General features: G+C 41.1%; 1 protein-coding gene across 1 annotated transcript in view; it reads right to left on the bottom strand.

Moving 5' to 3' along the window:
* The window catches only part of CDKL2 (cyclin dependent kinase like 2), a 43,441-nt gene extending 30,930 nt beyond the window's left edge, over nt 1-12,511 (bottom strand). Inside the window, exons 1-2 of the mRNA XM_059385270.1 lie at nt 12,423-12,511; nt 9,411-9,609 (exon numbers count right to left, since the gene is read on the bottom strand). Coding sequence (XP_059241253.1) covers nt 9,411-9,578 — 168 coding nt within the window. The 5' untranslated portion in view covers nt 9,579-9,609; nt 12,423-12,511. The remainder of the gene's footprint in view (nt 1-9,410; nt 9,610-12,422) is intronic.
* Between the last annotated feature and the right edge of the window lie 9,702 nt (nt 12,512-22,213).

Here is a 22,213-nt window from a genome sequence, read left to right on the forward strand (position 1 = left end):
GGGAACTTGAGGCACCTGCCTGGCTCAGTTGGTAGAACATGTGGCTCTTGATCTCTGGATGGTAAGTTCGAGCCCCATGTTGGGGGTGGAGTTTAAGTAAGTAAGTAAATAAATAAATACAAAAAAAAAAAAAAAAAAGGAAAGCTTAAAAAAAAAATGGGGTACCTGGCTGACTCAGTCAACAGAGCATGTGACTCGATCTCTGAGTTGAGTATAGAGCTTACATAAAAATTTTTTGAAAGAACTTGAAATCAGGGGTGTCTGGGTGGCTCAGTGGGTTAAAGCCCCTGCCTTCAGCCCAGGTCATGGTCTCAGGGCCTGGGATGGAGCTGGGCATTGGGCTCTCTGCTCAGCAGGGAGCCTGCTTCTTCCTCTCTCTCTGCCTGCTTCTCTGACTACTTGCAATCTCTGTCTATCAAATAAATAAATAAATAACCTTTAAAAAAAAAAAAAGAACTTGAAATCAGAAAAAGTGATATAGAAGACTTAGAACCAAATAAAAATTTTAGAACAGAAAAGTATAATAATTTCTGTTTACAATAACAGTAGACTAGGTAATTTATAATAACTCTCATACTGAGTACATATAGAAAAGCAGGACAAAAATATAAAACCACTGTTGTAAGGAATAGGAGAGATAAAATAATAACGAATATCTAGACTAGGATCTTGAAGACAGAGACCCAGGGAAGTAAGCCAAGCAATTAGTTATTTTTTTAAAACCCTGGAAACATACAATTCAGAGAGAAGATTAAGAGTCTGAGTGGCACTTTTGATAGTCTTATGGACTGAGATAATAGCATTTGGGGTCTGGAGGCCATCAAGGTAGAAAGAAGGGGTACAGCCTGATGAGACCCCTTCCTACTTTGGGTTGGCCCCCAAAGTCCACAAAATATAATGCTGAATAATAAATAAGCATTGTCATGGACCACAATTCAAATTCAAATAATGCAAATTCCTCAAACTGGACTGAGATGATGGTACAATGTTAGGTTTCCTGGAGTACGCTCAAGAGCCACATAAAAGCAAGTGTAATTCCTCTCAGGGGAAAGATAGCATCCAGAGACTCAAGCTATGTATACAATTTTTAAAAATTAATACAGGCATATCAAAAGTTAATTTAATAAAAAACCAAGAGAAAAAAACAAACAATAGAAATAAACATATGGGAGATCCAGATAATAGGTACTTAAATGAAGACTTTAAAAAAGACAAAATAGTCAAAAAAAATCACAATAAAGAGTTTTGGCAGCAAAATGGAAACTAAAAAAAATCCAATAGAAATACCAGAAGAATTGAAAAATACATCTTTAATTAAGAAGTCAATGCTTAAGTATAAAAGTACATTATAAACAGTAGGTTGAAAAAGAATTACTGATTTTGAGGATAGGTTGGAAGAAAATATCTAGACTGAACCAGGGAAAAATGAAAGGCTGGAAAACACAGAGAGTATAAGAGACACATGGGGAAAATCTAATATATGAAACTAAGTTCTTAAATGGAGAAGAGAGAATAAGACAGTAGCAATACATGAAACAATAATAGCTAGGTATTTTCTAAAAGTGACAAATGACATTATTTTACAGATGCAAGAAACATAAATTCAAGGTAAAAAAAAATAGGGAAATTAACCCCACATCGAGGCCATTATTACTAAATTGCTGAAAATCAAAGTCAAAAAGAAAATCTTAATGCATCCAAAAGAAAAAAGACACACTAAGAAATATCTGACATTTCAATAGAAGCAATAAAAACCAGAGGAACAGTGGAAATGATATCTTGGACACAATGAATGTAATGGACTGCCAACTTAGAATTCTATATCTTTTGCCAATAGTCTTTAAACAAAAAGTAAAATAAAGGTGGTTTTTTTTTTTTTTTTTTAGACAAACAAAAGTGGACAGCATTTCCTACCAGTGGATCTGCTTTAAAGAAACTAAAGGATATGTTTTATTGTTTTATTTATTTATTTATTTATTCATTCATTCATTCATTCATTTGGCAGATATTCATTCATTCATTTAGTTGACAGAGAGAGACAGCAAGAGAGGGGACACAAGCAGGGGGAGTGGGAGAGGGAGAAGCAGACTTGCTGAGCAGGGAGCCCAATGCAGGGCTTGATCCCAGGACTCTGGAATCATGACCTGAGCCAAAGGCAGCCGCTTAATGACTAAGCCACCAAGGTGCCCCAAGGATATGTTTTAAATACAAGGGAAATGACCCTATTAAATACAAGGGAAATGACCCTAGATGGAAGCTCAGAAATGTAAGAATAATTGGTGAGTAATGGGAAGGATAAATATGAGATATGTCCTAATAAATACTGACTGAACAATTTGGGAGGAATTTAATTATATATAGAATAAGATACATAGCAGGGACAGCACACGTATCTGAAGTGATTCCTAGAGTGAATATGGAATGTGAGATACTGGCACAAACTTAGACAAATATACCAATGGAACAGAATAAAGAGCAGAAAAGCCACCCCTACATATAAAGACCTATGGCAAATGAGGAATTCAGAACCATGGAGAAAAGATGCTATTTTCAGTAAATGTTTCTGGGACAATTCTGGGATATCAATAAAGAACAAATAAGACTTGACTGTGTCATACACCATAATTAAGATCAAGTCTAGGTGTACTGAAATATAAATATGAGAACCAAAGCTATTAAGTTTCTGAATAATAGTATAGAAGGATACCCTAATCTCTAAGTAGAAAAAGACTTTTTGAGCAGACATAAATGGTACCAACCATAAAAGAAAATATTAAACATTATGCTGAGTGAAATAAGTCAAACAGAAAAAGTCAATTATCATATGGTTTCACTTATTTGTGGAACATATGGAATAGCATGCAGGTCATTAGGAGAAGGAAGGGAAAAATGAAGGGGGAGAAATCAGAGTGGGAGAGACACCATGAGAGACTCTGGACTCCAGGAAACAAACTGAGGGTTTTAGAAAGGAGGGGGTTGGGGGGATGGGTTGGCCTACTGATGGGTATTAAGGAGGGCACAGAGCACAGGGAACACTGGGTGTTATAAGCAAACAATGAATCATAGAACACTACATCAAAAAAGCAATTGCACTACCGGGTATTTACCCTAAAGATACAAATGTAGTGATCTGAAGGGGCATGTGCACCTGAATGTTAATTGCATCAATGTCCACAATAGTCAAAACTACAGAAAGAGCCTAGATGTCCATCAAGAGATGAATGGATAAAGAAGATGTGGTATATATATACAATGAAATACTATGCAGCCATCAAAAAATGAAATCTCGCCATTTGCAAAAACATGGATGGAACCAGAGGGTATTATGCTAAGCTAAATAAGTCCATCAGAGAGACAATTATCATATGATCTCACTGATATGAGGAATTTGAGAAACAAGGCAGAGGATCATAGGTGAAAGGAGGGAAAAATGAAATAAGATGAAACCAGAGACAGATACAAACCATAAGAAATTCTTAATCTCAGGAAACAAACTGAAGTTTGCTGGAGGGGAGGAGTGTGAGAGGGATGGGGTGGCTGGGTGATGGACATCAGGCATAGTATATGCTGTGGTGAGAAAAAATAAATTAATTTTTAAAAACTAATCATGTACTGTATGGTAACTAACATAATGGAAAAAAATATTAAAAATTTGACTACAGGGGTGCCTGGGTGGCTCAGTGGGTTAAAGCCTCTGCCTTCGGCTCAAGTCATGATCCCAGTATCCTGGGATCAAGCCCCACCTTGCGCTCTCTGCTCAGCAGGGAGCCTGTTCCTCCTCTTTCTCTGCCTGCTTCTCTGCCTACTTGTGATCTCCGTCTGTCAAATAAATAAATAAAATCTTTTTTAAAAGTTTTGACTACATTGAAATTAACTACTGTTGAGTGAAAGATAACATTAAGAGAGCAAAAAGAAAGTTTTTTATGAGGATAATAAGTAAAATTAAACTATAGTAGTTAGGAATGCACGTTTATTTGGTAAATGTAGGGGAAAAATCATGGCAGTGACTAACATGCAAGTCGGGATAGTGTTTACCTTAAGGGGGAAGGAAGGGGCTAGGGTGATTGGGAAAGTACAAGAAAAGTGTTGTTGGCAATGTCTGATTTCTTGACCTGGTGATTCTATGAATGTTTGCTTTCCAATAATTCACTAAGCTATAATTATATTTCTGTACACCATCTAATACAATACTCAAAATTAACAATTCAGTGATGGAGATTAACCATACTGAGGAGAAATTATTTAACTGAATGATGAATCATAATAAATTATGCAGAAGGGGCATAGAGAGACAAATAGAGAAAAGAAAAACAGGTAAAAAGATAATTCAATGAGAAGATTTATGTTAACTGAAGTCCCAAAAATAGAGGAGAAAGGGAATGAGTTGAAATAATATTTGAAGAAATAATAAATGAGAATTTTGTTGAATTAATAAAAGAAATGATATCATAGATTCATAAAGACCCCAATGAAGCAAGATAAAAGTTATCCAAACTATGGGGCGCCTGGGTGGCTCAGTGGGTTAAGCCACTGCCTTCGGCTCGGGTCATGATCTCAGGGTCCTGGGATCGAGTCCCGCATCGGGCTCTCTGCACAGCAGGGAGCCTGCTTCCCTCTCTCTCTCTGGCTGCCTCTCCGTCTACTTGTGATTTCTCTCTGTCAAAATAATAAATAAAATCTTAAAAAAAAAAAAAAAGTTATCCAAACTAGACACATTGTGAAATTTCAGAAAAACAAGATCAAAGAGAAAATTCCAAGTAACAAGAAAACAAAACTAACTTATACTGATAAGAATTAAGATAGTTGTGGGGCACCTGAATGGCCCAGTCAGTTGAGTGTCTCACTCTTGGTTTTTGGCTCAGGTCATGGTTTCTGGGTTGTGGGACTCAGCACTCAGCATGGAGTCTACTTGAAATTCTCTCCCTCTGCCCCTCCCCTCAAATAAATAAATAAAAACTTAAAAAAAAAAAAAAGAATTAGGATACTTGTGACCTGGATAGAGGAGGAAGGCAGTAGTGGCTACAGAAGACATAAGGGAAGCTTATAGAGTGATTTTAATGTTCTCTCTCTTGACTTATACGGTGGTAACATGGAGTTGTTTAATTTTTAAAAATATACAGAGATGTATTCTTATGAGATACATACTTTTCTATATGTCCATTTAATGTTAATAAAAAGCTGAATGAAAAAAAATGCAGACATAAAAAAATAAGTATCAGATCATGTTAGACTTGAACAAATGTCTATGATAACCACTAAAAAGAAATATGATGTATAATTTTCAAATTATTAGAAGGAAATAAATTATAAATGTAATTAATCCAAAGAAGTAAAAAGAAATACAAAAACGGAAAGATAAATGACACATAAGATGGTAGACTTATGGTGAAATATACTAGAAATTACATTATGTATAAATAGACTAAATATTCCAATTAAAAGGCAAAGGTTGCCAAAGAAGACGAAAAGCTAAATGTGACGATATGATGTTTATGAGACACATATCTTAACAAGAATTGAAAAACTTCCAAGTAAAAATGTATAAAAAGATACACTATGCAGACACTAACCAAAATTAAACTAGTGTAGCTTTATTAGCTTCACACAGACTTTAAGGAGAAATATTAATAAGTTGTTTCATGATAAAATATTTGATTCAACATGAATATATAATTCTAAATTTAATGTACTTACATAGCTTTTCTGTTTATAAACATTAAATGAACTACAATGAAAAACAGACAAATCAATTAACTCAGAGAAAGAGTTTAACATATTTCTTCTCAGTACCGTGGATGGTCCTCCTCTATCAGGGAAGGTCATCCACAGTAGACTGAATGTGCAGCGTTGGGAGAGATGCACATGGAGCAGTGAGGTGATGAAGGGGACACCACTGCAGCCAGCCAAATCAACCCTCAAGATCAATGGGGTGACAGATGTCACAGCCAGATCACTCTCAAATCCAATCCCTATCAAAATACCATCAACAATTTTCAGAGAGCTGGAACAAATAATCCTAAAATGTGTATGGAATCAGAAAAGACCTCAAATAGTCAAAACAATCTTGAAAAAGAAAACCAAAGCTGGAGGCATCACAATCCCGGACTTCAAAATATATTACAAAGCTGTAATCATCAAGACAGTATGATACTGGCACAAAAACAGACATACAGATCATTGGAACAGAATAGAGAACCCAGAAATGGACCCTCAACTCTGTGGTCAATGAATCTTTGACAAACTGAGAAAGAATGTCCAATGGAAATAAGACAGCCTCGTCAACACATGGTGCTGGGAAAATCAGACAGCCACATGCAGAAGAATGAAACTGGGCCACTTTCTTAGACCCTATACTAAAATGAATTCATAATGGATAAAAGACCTAAATGTGAGACAGGAATCCATCAAAATTTTAGGGGAGGGGAGGGGCACTTCAATGGCTCAGTCACTAAGCCCTTGCTTTTGGCTCAGGTCATGATCCCAGGGTCCAGGAATCGAGTCCCATGTTGGGCTCCCTGCTCAGCGGGAAGCCTGCTTCTCCCTCTCCCACTCCTCCTGCTTGTGTTCCCTCTCTTGCTGTCTCTCTCTCTCTATCATGTAAATAAAGTCTTAAAAAAAATTCTAGAGGGGAATATAGGCAGAAACCTCTTTGACCTCAGCCACAGCATCTTCTTGATAGACATGTCTTCAAAGGAAAGGGAAAAAAAGGCAAAAATGAACTATTGGAACTGACTTAATCAAAATGAAAAGCTTTTGCACAGCAAAGGAAACAGTCAAAACTAAAAGGCAACCTACAGAATGGCAAAAGATATTTGTAAATGTCTCATCAGATAAAGGGCTATATCCAAAATCTATAAAGAACTTATCAAACTTAGCACCCAAAGAATGAATAACCCAGTCAAGAAATGGGCAGAGGAGGGGCACCTGGGTGGCTCAGTGGGTTAGGCCACTGCCTTCAGCTCGGGTCATGATCTCAGTGTCCTGGAATCAAGTCCCCCATCGGGCTCTCTGCTCGGCGGGGAGTCTGCTTCCCTCTCTCTGTCTGCCTCTCTGCCTGCTTGTGATCTCTGTTTGTCAAATAAATAAATAAATAAATCTTTAACAAAAAAAAAGAAAAAGAAATGGGCAGAGGACATGAACAGACATTTCTCCAAAGAAGACATACAAACAGCCAACAGACACATGAAAAGATGTTTAACACCACTCAACATCAGGGAAATACAAATCAAAACCACAATGAGATACCACCTCATACCAGTTAGAAAGACTAAAATTAACTCAGGAAAAAATAGATGTTGGCAAGGATACAGAGAAAGGGAAACACTCTTACAAGGTTGATGGGAATGCAAACTGGTGCAGCCACTCTGGAAGACATTATGGAGGTTCCTCAAAAAGTTAAAAATAATCTGCCTTCAGGATAGAGCCCTGCATCTAGCTCCCAGCTTAGCAGGAAGCCTGCTTCTCCCTTTCCCACTCCACCTGCTTGTGTTCCCTCTCTTGCTCTGGGTGTGTGTGTGTCAAATAAATAAATTAAAATCTTTAAAAAAAAAAAAAAGAGCTACCCTACAGCCCAACAATTGCACTATTTGGTGTTTATCCAAATGATACAAACATAATGATTCGAAGGGATACCCCAAAGTTTATAGCAGCAGTGTCCACAATAGCCAAACTATGGAAAGAGCCCAGACGTCCATCGACAGATGAACTGACAAAGAAGATGTGGTATCTATCTTTAATGGAATATAAGTCAACCATCAAAAAGAATGAAATCTTGCCATGTGCAATGACATGGACGGAACTAGAGGGTATTATGTGAACTGAAATAAGTCAGTCAGAAAAAGATAAATATCATATGATTTTACTCGTATGTGGAGTTTAAGAAACAAACAGAGGAACATAAGGGAAGGGAAGGAAAAATAAGACAAAACCAGAGAGGGAAGGAAAGCATAAAAGTTTAGGAACAACTGAGGGTGACTGGAGAGGAGGTGGTGCATGGGGGCGGGGGGGGGGGGGGATGCAGTAACTGTATGATGGGCATTCAGGAGGTCACATGATGCAATGAGCACTGGATGTTATATGCAACTGATGAATCACTAAATTCTACTTCTGAAACTAATAATACACTATGGGTTAATTGAATTTAAGTTAAAAAAGAAATACAAAATAGAGAAGATCAAACACTATCTTCCTTAAGATAAATAAAATTGATAAACTTCTGGTGAGACTGATTAGAGAGAGAAAAAGATCCCACAGTAGGCCTGAGACCTGAGACTTTGAAAGGTCTGCTTGCGGGGCGCCTGGGTGGCTCAGTCGTTAAGCATCTGCTTTCAGCTTGGTTCATGATCCCTGAGTCCTGGGATCGAGCCCTACATCGGGTTTTCTGTTCATCGGGAAGCCTGCTTCTCCCTCTCCTACTCCCTAGCTTGTATTCCCTCTCTCGCTGCTTCTCTCTCTGTCAAAAAAATAAATAAAAATCTTAAAAAAAATAAAGGTCTGGGGCACCTGGGTGGCTCAGTGGGTTAGGCCTCTGTTCTCGGCTCAGGTCCTGGTCTCAGGGTCCTGGGATCAAGCCTTGTGCCTGCTTCCCCTTCTCTCTCTGCCTGCCTGTCTGCCTACTTGTGATCTCTCTGTCAAAAAAATAAATAAAAATCTTTAAAAAAAGAAAGGTCTGCTTGCGAAGGGAGTCCTTGGTTGGCACGTGGGAACTTGGATGTTATGAGGGGTCTCGTCATTTCCAGAACTGATGAAGTGGCTCAATGTGTAATAAAAATGTTTACGCTGAATCTCTGTGTTCCTTTTGGGACTCTGAAATTTTGGTATGAGTCAGGCAGAGGGTGTCTTACATGAACATCCTCCAGTAAAAACCCTGGACACCGAATGTATGGAATCTCCTTAGTAGACAGTATTTCACATGTGCCGTCACAGATCATTTTTGGAAAATGTATAAGTGCATCCTATGTGACTCCACTGGAAGAGGATTCTTGGAAACCTGTGACAGGTTTCCTCTGGAATTCATTGCATGTGCCTTTTCCTTTGCTGGTTTTGCTTTATATCCTGTCACTATAATAAATCACAGCCATGAGTACAACCTCATGCTAAGTGCTCTGAGTCCTCCTATTGAATCATAGCATGTGGAGTGGTCTTTAGGACCCCCCACAGAGATGACTGATAGATACACAGGTAGATAGATAGGCAGATGGATATAGAAAGAAGCAACTAATATTTCAAAATCATGTTTATATTCATAGGACAAATGAATATGCATATATAATCATTTTATTTATTTAATGTCAAAAAAGAAATTTATGTCTTAAATTTTGGCATGGAAATTAATATAAGAACAGTAATTTTTTTCTAAAAATGCAATCTTGATCAAGAAACAACTTTTTTTTAACTCAGTATTTACTCACCTTTAGTAATTTGATTTCTCGCATAGCAATTTTTTTAACCATTTTGTCATCATCACTTTCTAAGAACTTCTTGATGGCCACAATTCTTCCACTATCTTTATTCCTACACTTCATCACCATTCCATAGCTCCCTTCTCCAACCAATCCTAGGTTCTCATATTTTTCCATTTTAATTCAAAACCGGTAGGAATTCTTCTTGCTGTGGAAACCAAAACATAGAGTTAATAATGCCGAGCATATTAATTTCCTCCACCTTTCCAGTAAATTAATTCTTCCCCACTTGTTTTCCATATTAGAGCAGTTGCTGTGTTAATGGATCTTCTGCTCTGACTCACAATTTCTTACTGCTTCTACATCTAAGCTATGTTTCTCAAATTCTTTCATTTAAACAAGACATTTCACAGTAGACAAGAATTAAAGCCATTAAGTTTAAATTATTAGATACCATATTAATGAAATTCAACATATTTTTAATTCAGATAAAGCAATATTTGAACTAACATGGAAAACAATTATAGCTTACTTTAGGAAAAAAACAACTCCTTTTCACTCAGAGGTGAAAAAGCACAAGTAAGTTTTGTTTTGTTTTTTAAGATTTTACTGTTAAGTAATCTCCACACCCAAGTGGGACTCAGACTCATAGCCCTGAGATCAAGAGTCATTCACCCTACCGACTAAGTCAGCCAGGTGCCCCAATGAGTTTGGTTTTAGTGAAGATCATATTTATTTTTTTTACATCAGGTTTAAAAAAGCAAAGTTGAGGGGCAAGTAGGTGGCTCAGTTAGTTAAGCAACGACTCTTAGTTTGGGCTCAGGTCATGATCTCCTGGTGGTAGGATCGAGCCCTGAGTCGGGCTCCAGGCTCGGGTTGGGGGTAGGGGAGGGTCTACTTAAGGATTCTCTCCCTCTGTCCTTCCCCCCACTCATGCTCTCCATCTCTCTCTCTTTCTCAAATAAATAAATCTTTTAAAAAAGCAAAGTTGAAAATCTTTATGCACTTTCTACTCAGTTGGGAAAAATATTTGTTCACAAATGATCACGTACCAAGTTAACACTAAGAAACTTTCACAAAGCTGTTTTTCTTTACCTTCCTTAATGTCGTAATTAAATTCCCATATTGAACTTACAAAATAACAACAATAACATCACAGTATATAAGCAAATTGTTTAAAAATTAAATTTTAGTAGGACCAAATACAGTAATTCAAAAATCCTTTTAATGATTACTCACTTTGAGTATGATCATTTGAATTTTGTGTTTAGAATTCTTTTACATCTCATTATATGACATTTTTGGATAATGGCTACCCTAATAATGACTGATGAAGGATCAGTGAACACTCTTCTACATATTTTGGTATAGAAAAAAACTTTTCAATTCAAATACAGATAGATTTTAATTCACAAGACTTGACTGTCATGAAATATAAAAGCTAGTAACTCCAAAGTTAAATTTATTTATTTATTTATAAAATATTTTATTTATTTATTTGACAGAGAGAAACACAATAAGAGAGGGAACACAAGCAGGGGGAGTGGGAGAGGGAGAAGCAGTCTTCCTGCCAAACGGGGCGCCCAATGCAGAGCTGGATCCCAGGACCCCGGGATCATGACGTCACCAGAAGGCAGACACTTAACAACTGAGCCACCCACGTGCCTCTGTAGCTGATTTTTTTTTAACCTAACAATACAAGAATACTCATTCATAAAACGTTGAAAGAAAAAAAAAAGTCACCTATTTTATTAATTGTGTCCTATGGCAATCTAAAACTAATTTACCCAGATTGTGAATTGTGATGTTTCATTTTCTTCCATACTTATCAGTTATCAGCACACTGACAACAAAAACAAAATAAATACCCTCTTTGTTCTAGCAAACTGTGATAATCCAGCGTGTATACATTTTCATCAGTTTACCTTAATAATCTAAGGATAGATAGATAGGCAAACAGACATGGAAAACCAGAAGACTGTGCCGAAGTGGGAAAAGATGACCATAAATTCCCATCAACACCAACTCCAACTATTTCATATTTTACCACTAGCTTTGATAGTAGTTTCTATCAGCTGTTTACAGAGCAGTGTCCACAACACTAACTTTCCATATGTGACATATTAACTTCCATTGAATCTCTACTATTTTTTTTTTTAAATGTTTGTCTGAAAAAAATTCTCAGTGTAATTCTCTCTTCTCCTTTCCTGAAATTTTTTCCCCCTTCCATTAAGACAGCATGCTTTCTTAAGGACTAGACCTTTAGGTTTCTCATGCCAAGAGCAAAAATAGGGGGACACTATAATCTGAATCGTTTTTAAACACTTTGCAATTGGTGTCCTCAATGCCTGAAAATGCAAAGTGAACAAAATTAAGATTACCTTAAGCAGGTCTAAGATGTGATGAAGCGTATCGCAAGCTAACAGTAAGCAAGTTTTATTCTGGAAACCAACCAGGCACGCTGAACACACCTGCTTTTTACTTTTTACTGCCCACAAATACCTTAGAAGTATCCCAGCTTAAAAAGCCTCTGGTTTCCCGAAACAGTTACTCATAAACTACAGTTTTTCATGCCTTCTACTCCTGTGCACAGACTGAAAGGCTGCCTGGCCAAATTGGCAATGCCGTATTCCTGGACACGTGCCATGGAAGCATATGGTTCTAATGCCAACAATCAGGTACTAAAAACAATGCTTTTTTTTATTATTATTTTGTTAAAGACAGACTGAAATCTATCATAGATCAATGAACGAGATAGTAAAAGTTTTTTAAAGTATTGTACAAATAAAATAAAAAATTTTTAAAAATAAATAAATAAAAAATCAAAGTACTGTACTTGGGGCGCCTGGGTGGCTCCGCTGGTTAAGTGACCGCCTTCAGAGCGACGGGATCAAAGCCCGCATCGGGCTCTCTGCTCAGCAGGGAGTCTGCTTCTCCCTGTGACCCTCCCCTTCTCATTCGCTCTCTCAGATAAATCAATAAAATCCTTTTATAAAAAGATGACACATGTATTGTGCTTACCGTTTCTTTAAAATCCTTTCACATGGAAAGACCCAAAGGTTTCCAACTTGGAAACAAATTTGGGGCGAGATGCATCTCGCTCGCAGGTCTACCAGACGCGGACTAGCAAGCCGGCAGTTCCGGAGCTGGCTGGGTCTCTGGTGCGGACGCAGCCGCGGGCCGGGGGCGAAGCGGGCGGGGAGGCAGAGCGGCCTCGGCCAGCCGCAGGCGCGCACTCGGGAGGACCGCGGGCCGCATGCTGCCGTCGTCAAGGCAACGACCTCACTCGGCCCCAACCATCGGCCCAGTCTCCCGAGAGAGATACAGCCCGCGTCCGAATGCGCGCACGGCAGGCACCGACACGCCCGTCAAGGCCGCGGCCCGTAAAGAAATGGGCTGGACGGGAGGCGCCGACTCCCCGCTCCCCAGGCGCCCAGTCCCCCGCGGCGGTGAACCTGCGCGGCTCCCGCAAGCCCCGGGCGAAGGCGTTGGCCGCCGAGCTGCAAGGGGGCGGGCTCTCACCCGCCCGGCCCCGCCCCGAGTGCGCCAAGCTTCCCGTGCTCTGATTGGCTGGGCCCTGTCGTCACGAGCCACGATTGGCTCAGCGCCAGCCACCCTGCCCCTGCACCTGGGGCTTGGCCGGGTTCCGCTCCCCGAGGCGCCGACGCCTGCGCCCGCTGATACTTCGGTTCTGGAGCGGAGCGGCGCCGTCTGCCTTCGCCGGGAGGCCTGTCCTCGCCGCGGAGGGCTGCAGGCGACTCCGGTGCACGCGGAGAGAATGAAGGGGTGGTGGCGCTGAGGGACTGGGAGAAAACAGAAGAGGGACACAGGCAGAGGGCGACGAAGCGCTCCTCCCCGCGGCCCTGCGGGGGCGGGGAGCCGGGCCTGCCCTGGGCGCCCCCAGCCGGGAAGGTGCCGGCCTGACCGCGATTCGATGCTTCCCTTCCGGTTGGGGCAGTGGGGCCGGGCCGGGCCGGGTGGGTGACGAGGGTGACACCCTAGGAGGTGATGATTAGTAGCTGAGGCAAGGTGAAAGCAAGCAGGTGACAACGCAAGCGACGTCAGGAGGGACCTCGAGGACAGCTTGGGCACTGAAAGCGAGGGCCACACGGTGGCTGGAGATAATGGAAGGGGGAGAGAGGAGAAGGGCTAGGGCGTCCGGGAGGCTGGAGGAGAGGTGCAGCGCGGGCGTGTGGCCGCCGAAGAGGGTGCGGTTGGAGTGACACTTGAAGGCCCAGACAATGCCTCAGGGCTAGCTAGATCCAGGGCCAGGCAAGACTTGGTGGTTAAGAATGACGCACAGGCTTGAGTCACATTAAGAAATGGGGTTTTAGATAGAAACATAGTGATCCGAAGGGGCAGGTGCGCCTGAATGTTTATAGCGGCAATGTCCACAATAGCCAGACTATGGAAAGAACCTAGATGTCCAGATGTCCATCAAAAGATGAATGGATAAAGAAGAAGTGGTATATGTACACAATGGAATACTACGCAGTCATCAAAAGAAATGAAATCTTGCCATTTGCGACGACGTGGATGGAACTAGAGCGTATCATGCTTAGCGAAATAAGTCAATTGGAGAAAGACAACTATCATATGATCTCCCTGATATGAGGAAGTGGAGATGCAACATAGGGCTTTAAGGAGGTAGGAGAAGAATAAATGAAACAAGATGGGCTTGGGAGAGAGATAAGCCATAAGTGACTCTTAATCTCACAAAACAAACTGAGGGTTGTTGGGAGAAGGGGGGTGGGGTTATGGACATTGGGGAGGGTATGTGCTATGGTGAGTGCTGTGAAGTGTGTAAACCTGGCGATTCACAGACCTGTACCCCTGGGGATAAAAATATATGTTTATAAAAATTTAAAAAAAAAAAAAAAGAAACAGGGTTTTCATCATCTTCAAGTAGTTTGGGGTTTAGGCCATGCCCCTCCAGTGAGAGGCTTTAACCGTTTGGATCTTTTCACATTGTCATGAAGACTGGTACCCTGGTGGACTCAGTCCACAGAGCGTGCAACCCTTGATCTCAGGGATCCTGAGTTTGCGCCCCTCGTTGGGTGTAGAGATGATGTAAATCTTTATAAAAAGAAATCATGAAGACTAAATGTTTTATCATTGTATTTGGTCTCTAGAACACCTTGATCCAAGTAAGAGAATGTCCTGGAGCAGCAGATATCTACAACCGTAGTCAAAATTAGGTATTAATTCCTTCTTGTACACTGAGAAATAAATGTTCTGATTTATAAATTATCTTCTGTGAGCATGGGTAGCATGAATTAATCTTCCAGTGCTTGGTCACCTTGGTCAAGCTGCTTAAAATCTAGTTCCTAACACTATAATTATGAGGAGCAGACCTAGGACCTGGACATGGAAAGAATACAATTCTTTGGTCAATTTAAGATCTCATAACATAGAAGTTACCTCTATCCCTGGCTCTAACCAAGTTGGAGGGAGCCATACCTGCTCTGTAGGTTATACCTACTCTGATGAATTTTTTATATGAATTCAGGAGACCCTCTATTAAAAAGTAGCAAATCCAGTTTCGTTAGGACTGAAGCTTGAAGAACAAGAATATAAAAATATTTTACTTTTCCAACCTTATAAGTATATTCAACAATGTAAACATTTAAAGGCCCCTCCAGGCAAGAGGCCCTGAAACTTAAATAACCTGTTTATACCCCACAGGGAAACCAAAAGGATAAAAACTAAAAATACTACATTTGGTGAGTAGACAATGCTTGAGAAAAGAGTTTAAAAAAAAAAAAACTGAGTTTGAAAGCCAACTGTGAAGGAGACATAGGGTATTCAACAATTGTACATCCTAGGTAAAGCTACCTACAGGTTTACTAAGGAGTAGTATTAGGTAGAAACAGGATTAGGTTATTGCTTATTTTTCTTTTTCAACTGGGAAATCTTTGTAGGAAAAAAGAATGCAGGGGTGCCTGGGTGGCTCCGTGGGTTAAACCTCTGCCTTCAGCTCAGGTCATGGTCTCAGGGTCCTGGGATTGAGCCCCACGTCAAGCTCCCTGCTCAGAGGGGAACCTGCTTCCCCCTCTCTCTCTGCCTGCCTTTCTGCCTACTTGTGTTTTCTCTCTGTCAAATAAATAAATAAATAAAATCTTAAATTAAAAAAAAAAAAAAAAGAATGAAGAGAAGCTTTAAAGAGGCATGAAAAGGGGTGCCTGGGTGGCTCAGTGGGTTAAGCCACTGCCTTCGGCTCGGGTCATGATCTCAGGGTCCTGGGATCGAGTCCCGCATCGGGCTCTCTGCTCAGCAGGGGGCCTGCTTCCCTTCCTCTCTCTCTGCCTGCTTCTGTCTACTTGTGTTCTCTGTCAAATAAATAAATAAATCTTTAAAAAAAAAAAAAAAAAAGAGGCATGAAAAGCCCAGGACAGGTATTAAAGGTGGTAAAGTATGAGATGGTCTTACCCTTGAAGAGGCTTAGAGAAAAAAGGGAAAACTAAGAAAAGTGTAGGACATACACATTAGCTTGCTTGGATCTTCTCAGTAAAAGAACTTCATCTTTATTGAAAAAGATAATGGTGAGATTGAGGCTCAAGGATTTAAGAGCAAAAATACCTTGAAATAGGTAGTTATGAAGACGTCTTGTTCTATGAAAAGAATACAAAATAGTAAAACGTGCCCATTTGAGCCTGGACACCATGAATTTGCAGTGAAACCAACTGACTCTGTTTTATAGGACTTGGCATCCCCAAGGGCAAGAATGGAGAAAGCAGATGGCACACAAGCTAACCCTGAGATGATTGGTACTGCAAGGAGAATAAATAAAGGAGTTAAGAAATTAAGTATGATGGAGGGCTACTAGCTGGCTCAGTTGGAAGAGCATGCGACTCTTGAGCATTTCTTCCTGGCTATCCAACTGGCATATGAAACTTAACATGGCTAAGAGAACAGTTGATTTCTTCCTCCACAATCTACTCCTGCTTCTTCGTTACAGAGTACAGCTTCGAACGGCTTCGAACAGAGTACAGCTTTCCACCCAAGTTCTGTAAAAACCCCAGGGATCATCCTGAAACATTCTCTTTCCCTCACATTCAGAATCTAATACATAATTAAGTCTTCTAGTTCTGACTCCAAAATGTATCTTACTAGCTGGCTACTTATCACCATCTTCACCATTGCAATCCTAACCTAAGCCACCATCAATCATCTGATATTCCTTCCTGACAGGCTCCACACGAATTCAGATCACATCACCTTCCTGTTCAGATCCCTACAATCCCGGAACAAGGGTAAAATCCAAACTATAAGGCCACCCACAATTTAGCTCTTATCTTTTTTTTTTTTTAAAGATTTTATTATTTTATTTGACAAAGATCACAAGCAGGCAGAGAGACAGGCAGAGAGAGGGAGGAGGAAGCAGGCTCCCTGCTGAGCAGAGAGCCCAATGTGGAGCTCGATCCTAGGACCCTGGGATCATGACCTGAGCCGAAGGCAGAGGCTTTTTTTTTTTTTTTTCTAAGATTTTATTTATTTATTTATTTGACAGAGATCACAAGCAGACAGAGAGGCAGGCAGAGAGAGATATAGAGAGAAGCAGGCTCTCTGCTCAGCAGGGATTCAATCCCAGCACCCTGAGATCATGACCTGAGCTGAAGGCAGCGGCTTAACCCACTGAGCCACCCAGGCGCCCCGAAGGCAGAGGCTTTAACCCACTGTGCCACCCAGGCGCCCCAGCTCTTACCTCTTGATATCTGCTGTTATGAACCCACCGGTCCTCGGACACACGAAGCTTCCAAACACAGAGCCCGAGCCCGTGCATCTGTTCTATTTGGAATGTCTCCTACCAGTATCATGGCTGCCTTCTCTGTATTTTGGACTCCAAATGCTCTTCTTCAGAGAGACCTTTCATCACCACCCTCGGTCATGATTACAGAACAGCCCATTTTCTGTCACTGTTACATTCTCCACTAGCTCTGCCCTGTTAGCCATGTGACCTTGGGAAAGTAGTTAACCCCCAGGCCTGAATTAACTCTTCTGTAAAATAAACAGGGTTCTTCCTCATAGGATTATCGTTCGGATTGTTTTGTGCCCAGAACTTATCAGGACTGAAATTCCTTATTTCCATGTTTGTTGCCACTCTCCCTCAAAAGATCCAAGTTTCCAGAGGGTAGGCTATACCTGCTGTATTACTAATCAGCATCTAGGGGGATTCCTGGCACATACGGAGATTCTAATAAATATTCACAGACTGCTGTGTAAATCCTTCTCACTTCTGTCACACGTGTTCCTTAAGTGCCTGCTTTGAAGTATCACTCTAAGTCATTTCTGGTAAGTCAGGAATTGAAAGGTCTCTCACGTCTATTTTCTAAGCCGCTATCCTCATCACCAATATGCAAGAATTTTTTCCCATTACGAGCTTCAGTTCACCTCTGTAAAAGAAAAAAATTTAAATAGATTCTTAGATTTTAAAAAAGACATGTAAAATGACGGTCCCTCAGAAATTATTCCTTACCAGCTCAGAGACCTCAAGTATTTGAGTGCTATTTGATTTCTCAAGGACTTTTTTTTTTTTTTTAAGCTTTTATTTATTTATTTGACAGACAGAGATCACAAGTAGGCAGAGAGGCAGGCAGAGAGAGACGGGGAAGCAGGCTCCCCACTAAGCAGAGAGCCCGATGAGGGGCCTGATCCCAGGACCCTGAGATCATGACCTGAGTTGAAGGCAGAGGGAGAGGCTTAACCCACTGAGCCACCCAGGCGCCCAGGACTTTTTTTTTTTAAGTGAGCTCTACCCCTAACATGATGCTGGAACTCAAGATCCAGATTTCAAGAGTCACATGCTCTACCGACAAAGCCCGACAGGCGCCCCTGCGATCTGATTCTGCCCCAGTGCTCTACTCTGCCCCGTTACTTAATCCTGTGGTTCCTGAATGCAGTTGCTGATTAAGGGAGCCTTAATTTTAGGATTCAACTAAGGCCGGAGGCTGTGATTTTACAATTTCCTAAAACCACCCCAGGATAAAAACGCATCGCATTCCAAGTTTAAATTTCTGGTATTTCAAACTCATTTTCTAAAATTAAATAAATCGCCCTTTAAAGCAGACCGACACTTTTGGCTAATGCAGTATTTCAAATCACGTCATACTAGTATGAGTGCAATACCCCCTTTTATTTTTTTTTAAGATTTTATTTATTTGACAGAGAGAGATCACAAGTAGGCAGAGCAGCAGGCAGAGAGAGAAGGGGGAAGCAGGCTCCCCCAGAGCCTGGGTTTGATTCCAGGACCCCGAGATCACAACTCGAGCCGAAGGCAGAGGCTTCACCCACTGAGCCACCCAGGTGCCCCAAGTGCAATGCCCTTTCTGAGCTTCAGAATCCTTGGCTGTAAAATGACTAACGACTTAGCTTTCCTAAATATGAAATCAGATGTGAAGCTACCAGAAGTGTGACTCAGTTTACCTTCAAATAGTATAGAAAACTAATTTTAGAGATAAAAACGGTGTAAAGATATTTTACTGGTTGAACTATTTTTAAGTGGAAGCATCTGCTTTTCATTGGTATCTGTTTGCTATCCGTCACTTGTCACTGTCGATTCCTTTTGTCAAAACCCCTCCTAAATTCAAGCGCCAAAAAACAAGCTAAATCTATTTCCTTCCCTTCTAAGTCTTGAATTACAGCAGCTTCGGTTTTCCTGCTCCCATTCTTGTCCTCCTAGCATGTATTTTCTTTTTAATATTTTAGTTATTATTTGAGACTTAGAGACTGGCAGAGAGCACAGGTGGAGAGGAGTGGGAGAAGCAGGCTTCCCGCCGAGCAGGGAGCCGGAGGGACTCGATCCCAGGACCCAGCGATCATGACTGGAAACAAGGGCAGACCCTCAACCCACTGAGCCACCCAGGTGCCCCTCCTACCGTGTATTCTTGACCTGGCATTATTCTATCACTCGCATGCTTAATTTTTTTAACAGCTTCCTGTAGCAATTAGAAAAAAATTGAAATAGATCCCTTACCCTGGTTGAGGTGATTTCATCCCCTTACGTCCCCTACCCCACCTCTTACCATTCTGCCACCTCTTGACCCCACTTCACCAATCCCAGCGTCTTCCCCTTACCTTGCCTGCTTTTCCAAGCTTTACATGAGCTGGTTCCTCTGGCTGGAGTGCCAGAATGGGTGATCGGGGACCACCACCCTAAAGTCGCCACACAGAGGCTATGTGTTATCTTAATGCTTTGCACAGCTTTCACAACTACACTTCTCCATTATAAGCTCGAGGAGACCAATGACTTACTCACGCGACTTCAGAATAAGTCTCCACAACAGTGTCCGGCATGCGGTGGTGGTTCAACTTACACCGTATCAAGCATTAAATGGTTTGTCATTAGAACAATAGTGTAGGGGTGCCTGGGTGGCTCAGTTGGTTAAGCAATTGCCTTCGGCTCAGGTCATGATCCTGGAATCCTAAGACTGAGTCCCACATAGGGCTCCCAGCTCAGTGGGAAGTCTGCTTCTCCCTCTGACACTCCCCACTCTTGTACTCTCTCGCTCTCTCTCTCAAATAAAATCTTAAAACAAGGGTAACAGTATATAGGAAAACACATACACCCATGCCAAGGTACTTACAGAGACCATCTACAGATTAGACTATGGGAGTTCATTCTTTTGGATTATCTGTATTTTCTACAACGTGCACAGCATGTTTTCAATTGCAGTAAATATACACAAAATTGACCATTTCATATACTGGAATAAAAAAGGCACAAGCCAAAATTTCATACAGTCCTAGACAGCCTGACCTTTTCAGGTCCAATTTCACATGAAAACCCAAGAGGGTTTCACCAGCACTCCTGCCTCCTCACCCAGAAAGCCTGTTTTCCCTTGTTCCACACGCGGTTTTATTTCTCCAGTTACAAAAGTGAGAAAATTAGAATTCTTCTGATACTATGCTTTCCCACACCAAGCCCTGGCCATTCTACCCAAAGCTTTGAAATTCTTTCGATTCCTAATAGCCATACTCTAGCACATCTCAGTACACCCTAGTGCCAGCACTCTAGAACCGCAGCTCCTGAGATACCGGCAGTATCCTTTGACCTCATCTGCTCAGTTCATCACAGAACTCCTTCCATTTGTTTACTATGGAGCTAGAGACACTTCAAAATAGAATTACGTGCCCCCACTTATCAAACGGTTCAATTTGCCATTGCTCTTGGGATTAAGAGCAACCTCCTTAAGGCCAACAAGCTCCTTCATGGTCAGCTCGCTAGCCACCTTCTGAAATATGCACCCACATACTTCTTACAGCCTGAAAAGTGGATAGAAGGGAGGCAGAGAAAATTCTGAGACCAGAGAGACTTCAGACATTCCTAGGTTAAAGAGGTCAGAAAAATGGGACATTCATTAGAGAGCCAGGTATGCACAAATCACTTAGAGAAAATACATTGTTTTGGACTTCTGAACTTTGAATTCCCTAGGACTTCAAGGAGGTCCATGGCAGAAAAGGATTTTAAAAAGGTGTTTGGGGGGCCCTCAAGTGGCTCAGTTGGTTAAGCGTCTGACTCTTACATTCTGCTCAAGTGATCATCTCAGATCCTGGGATCAAGGGTAGGACCAGGTTCTAGCTCAGCAGGGAATCAATCTGCTCCCTCCATTCCTCTCTCCACTACTGCTCTCTCTCCCAAATAAATAATCTTAAAACACAAACAAAAGCAAAACAAAAAACATTATTTGGAACACAGGATAAGACAGCAAAAATCTAGAGTCAAAAATTGTTAACAGGTGGGGCACCTGGGTGGCTCAGTTGGTTAAGCCGCTCCCTTCGGCTCAGGTCATGATCCCAGGGTCCTGGGATGGAGTCCCACATAGAGGTCCTTGGCTCAGCAGAGAGCGTGCTTCTCTCTCTGCCTCTGCTGCCACTCTGTCTGTGCACACGCTTTCTAATAGTCTTTTTTAAAAAAATCGTTAATAGGTATCACTTGCGGAGGACCCACTACCCTATTTTACTTGCTTTATACATGAAGTCACTGAGAATCCTCACAAACACCCAACAAGACCCACCACTGAACGGTGGAGTTGCCCAGGCTGCCTTGAAAGCTCTCCTCTTGACCGTTTCACTGTGTGGGAGCTACTGAATGGACAATATACTGAAGCTGCAGTTGTGCCTGGACTAAATGAAACCACGCAGATAAAGTTTACCAGGGAAGAAACTGAGGCAAGAAGGGACTGGGGGTGGGGGCGGCTGGCGTGTCCGCAGTTGTGAATTGGTTAAGATCAAGTACAGAAAACAAGAGCAGTTCAAAGAATACTAAGTCCTGAAGGTGAAAATGCATTTGGGTAGGCAGCCAGCTTTATGAAACTCCGGGGGAAAAAAAATAAAATCTCAGAGATCAAGGACAACGATAGCAATTAATTTGGCAATAGAGGCCCAGTAACCTGCCTGTGAGTTTAATTCTGAATCTGCATTTATAGCATTTTGCCCAGTATTTGGTAATAAAAACACTTTCCTAACCTGGTGCATGTTAAACATAAAATGTGCATATATAAATAAACAGATTCTAGAATTTTAGTCTCTATTTTTCAAAAAAACCCCAACAACTTCAGACGTAACTTATTTTGAACAATTACTCTCTATATGAACCTACTGAAATCTATCACAAAGGGAAACTTCTCTCATGATGTAATATTGTTCATTTACCCAGTGATTTTAAAGAATTTAGAACTCTGGCATCAAACAGACCAAAATAGTCTACTACTAAATTAGAAAGTCTTATGGAACACAGAATAAAAGGGGGGGGAGGGGTATTTATTCTTCTGTAGTTAAAAATATAAATTATGGGAGCACCTGGGTGGGCTCAG

This window comes from Mustela nigripes, chromosome 1 (genome assembly GCF_022355385.1).
Source record: "Mustela nigripes isolate SB6536 chromosome 1, MUSNIG.SB6536, whole genome shotgun sequence".
Taxonomy (NCBI): Eukaryota; Metazoa; Chordata; class Mammalia; order Carnivora; family Mustelidae; genus Mustela; species Mustela nigripes.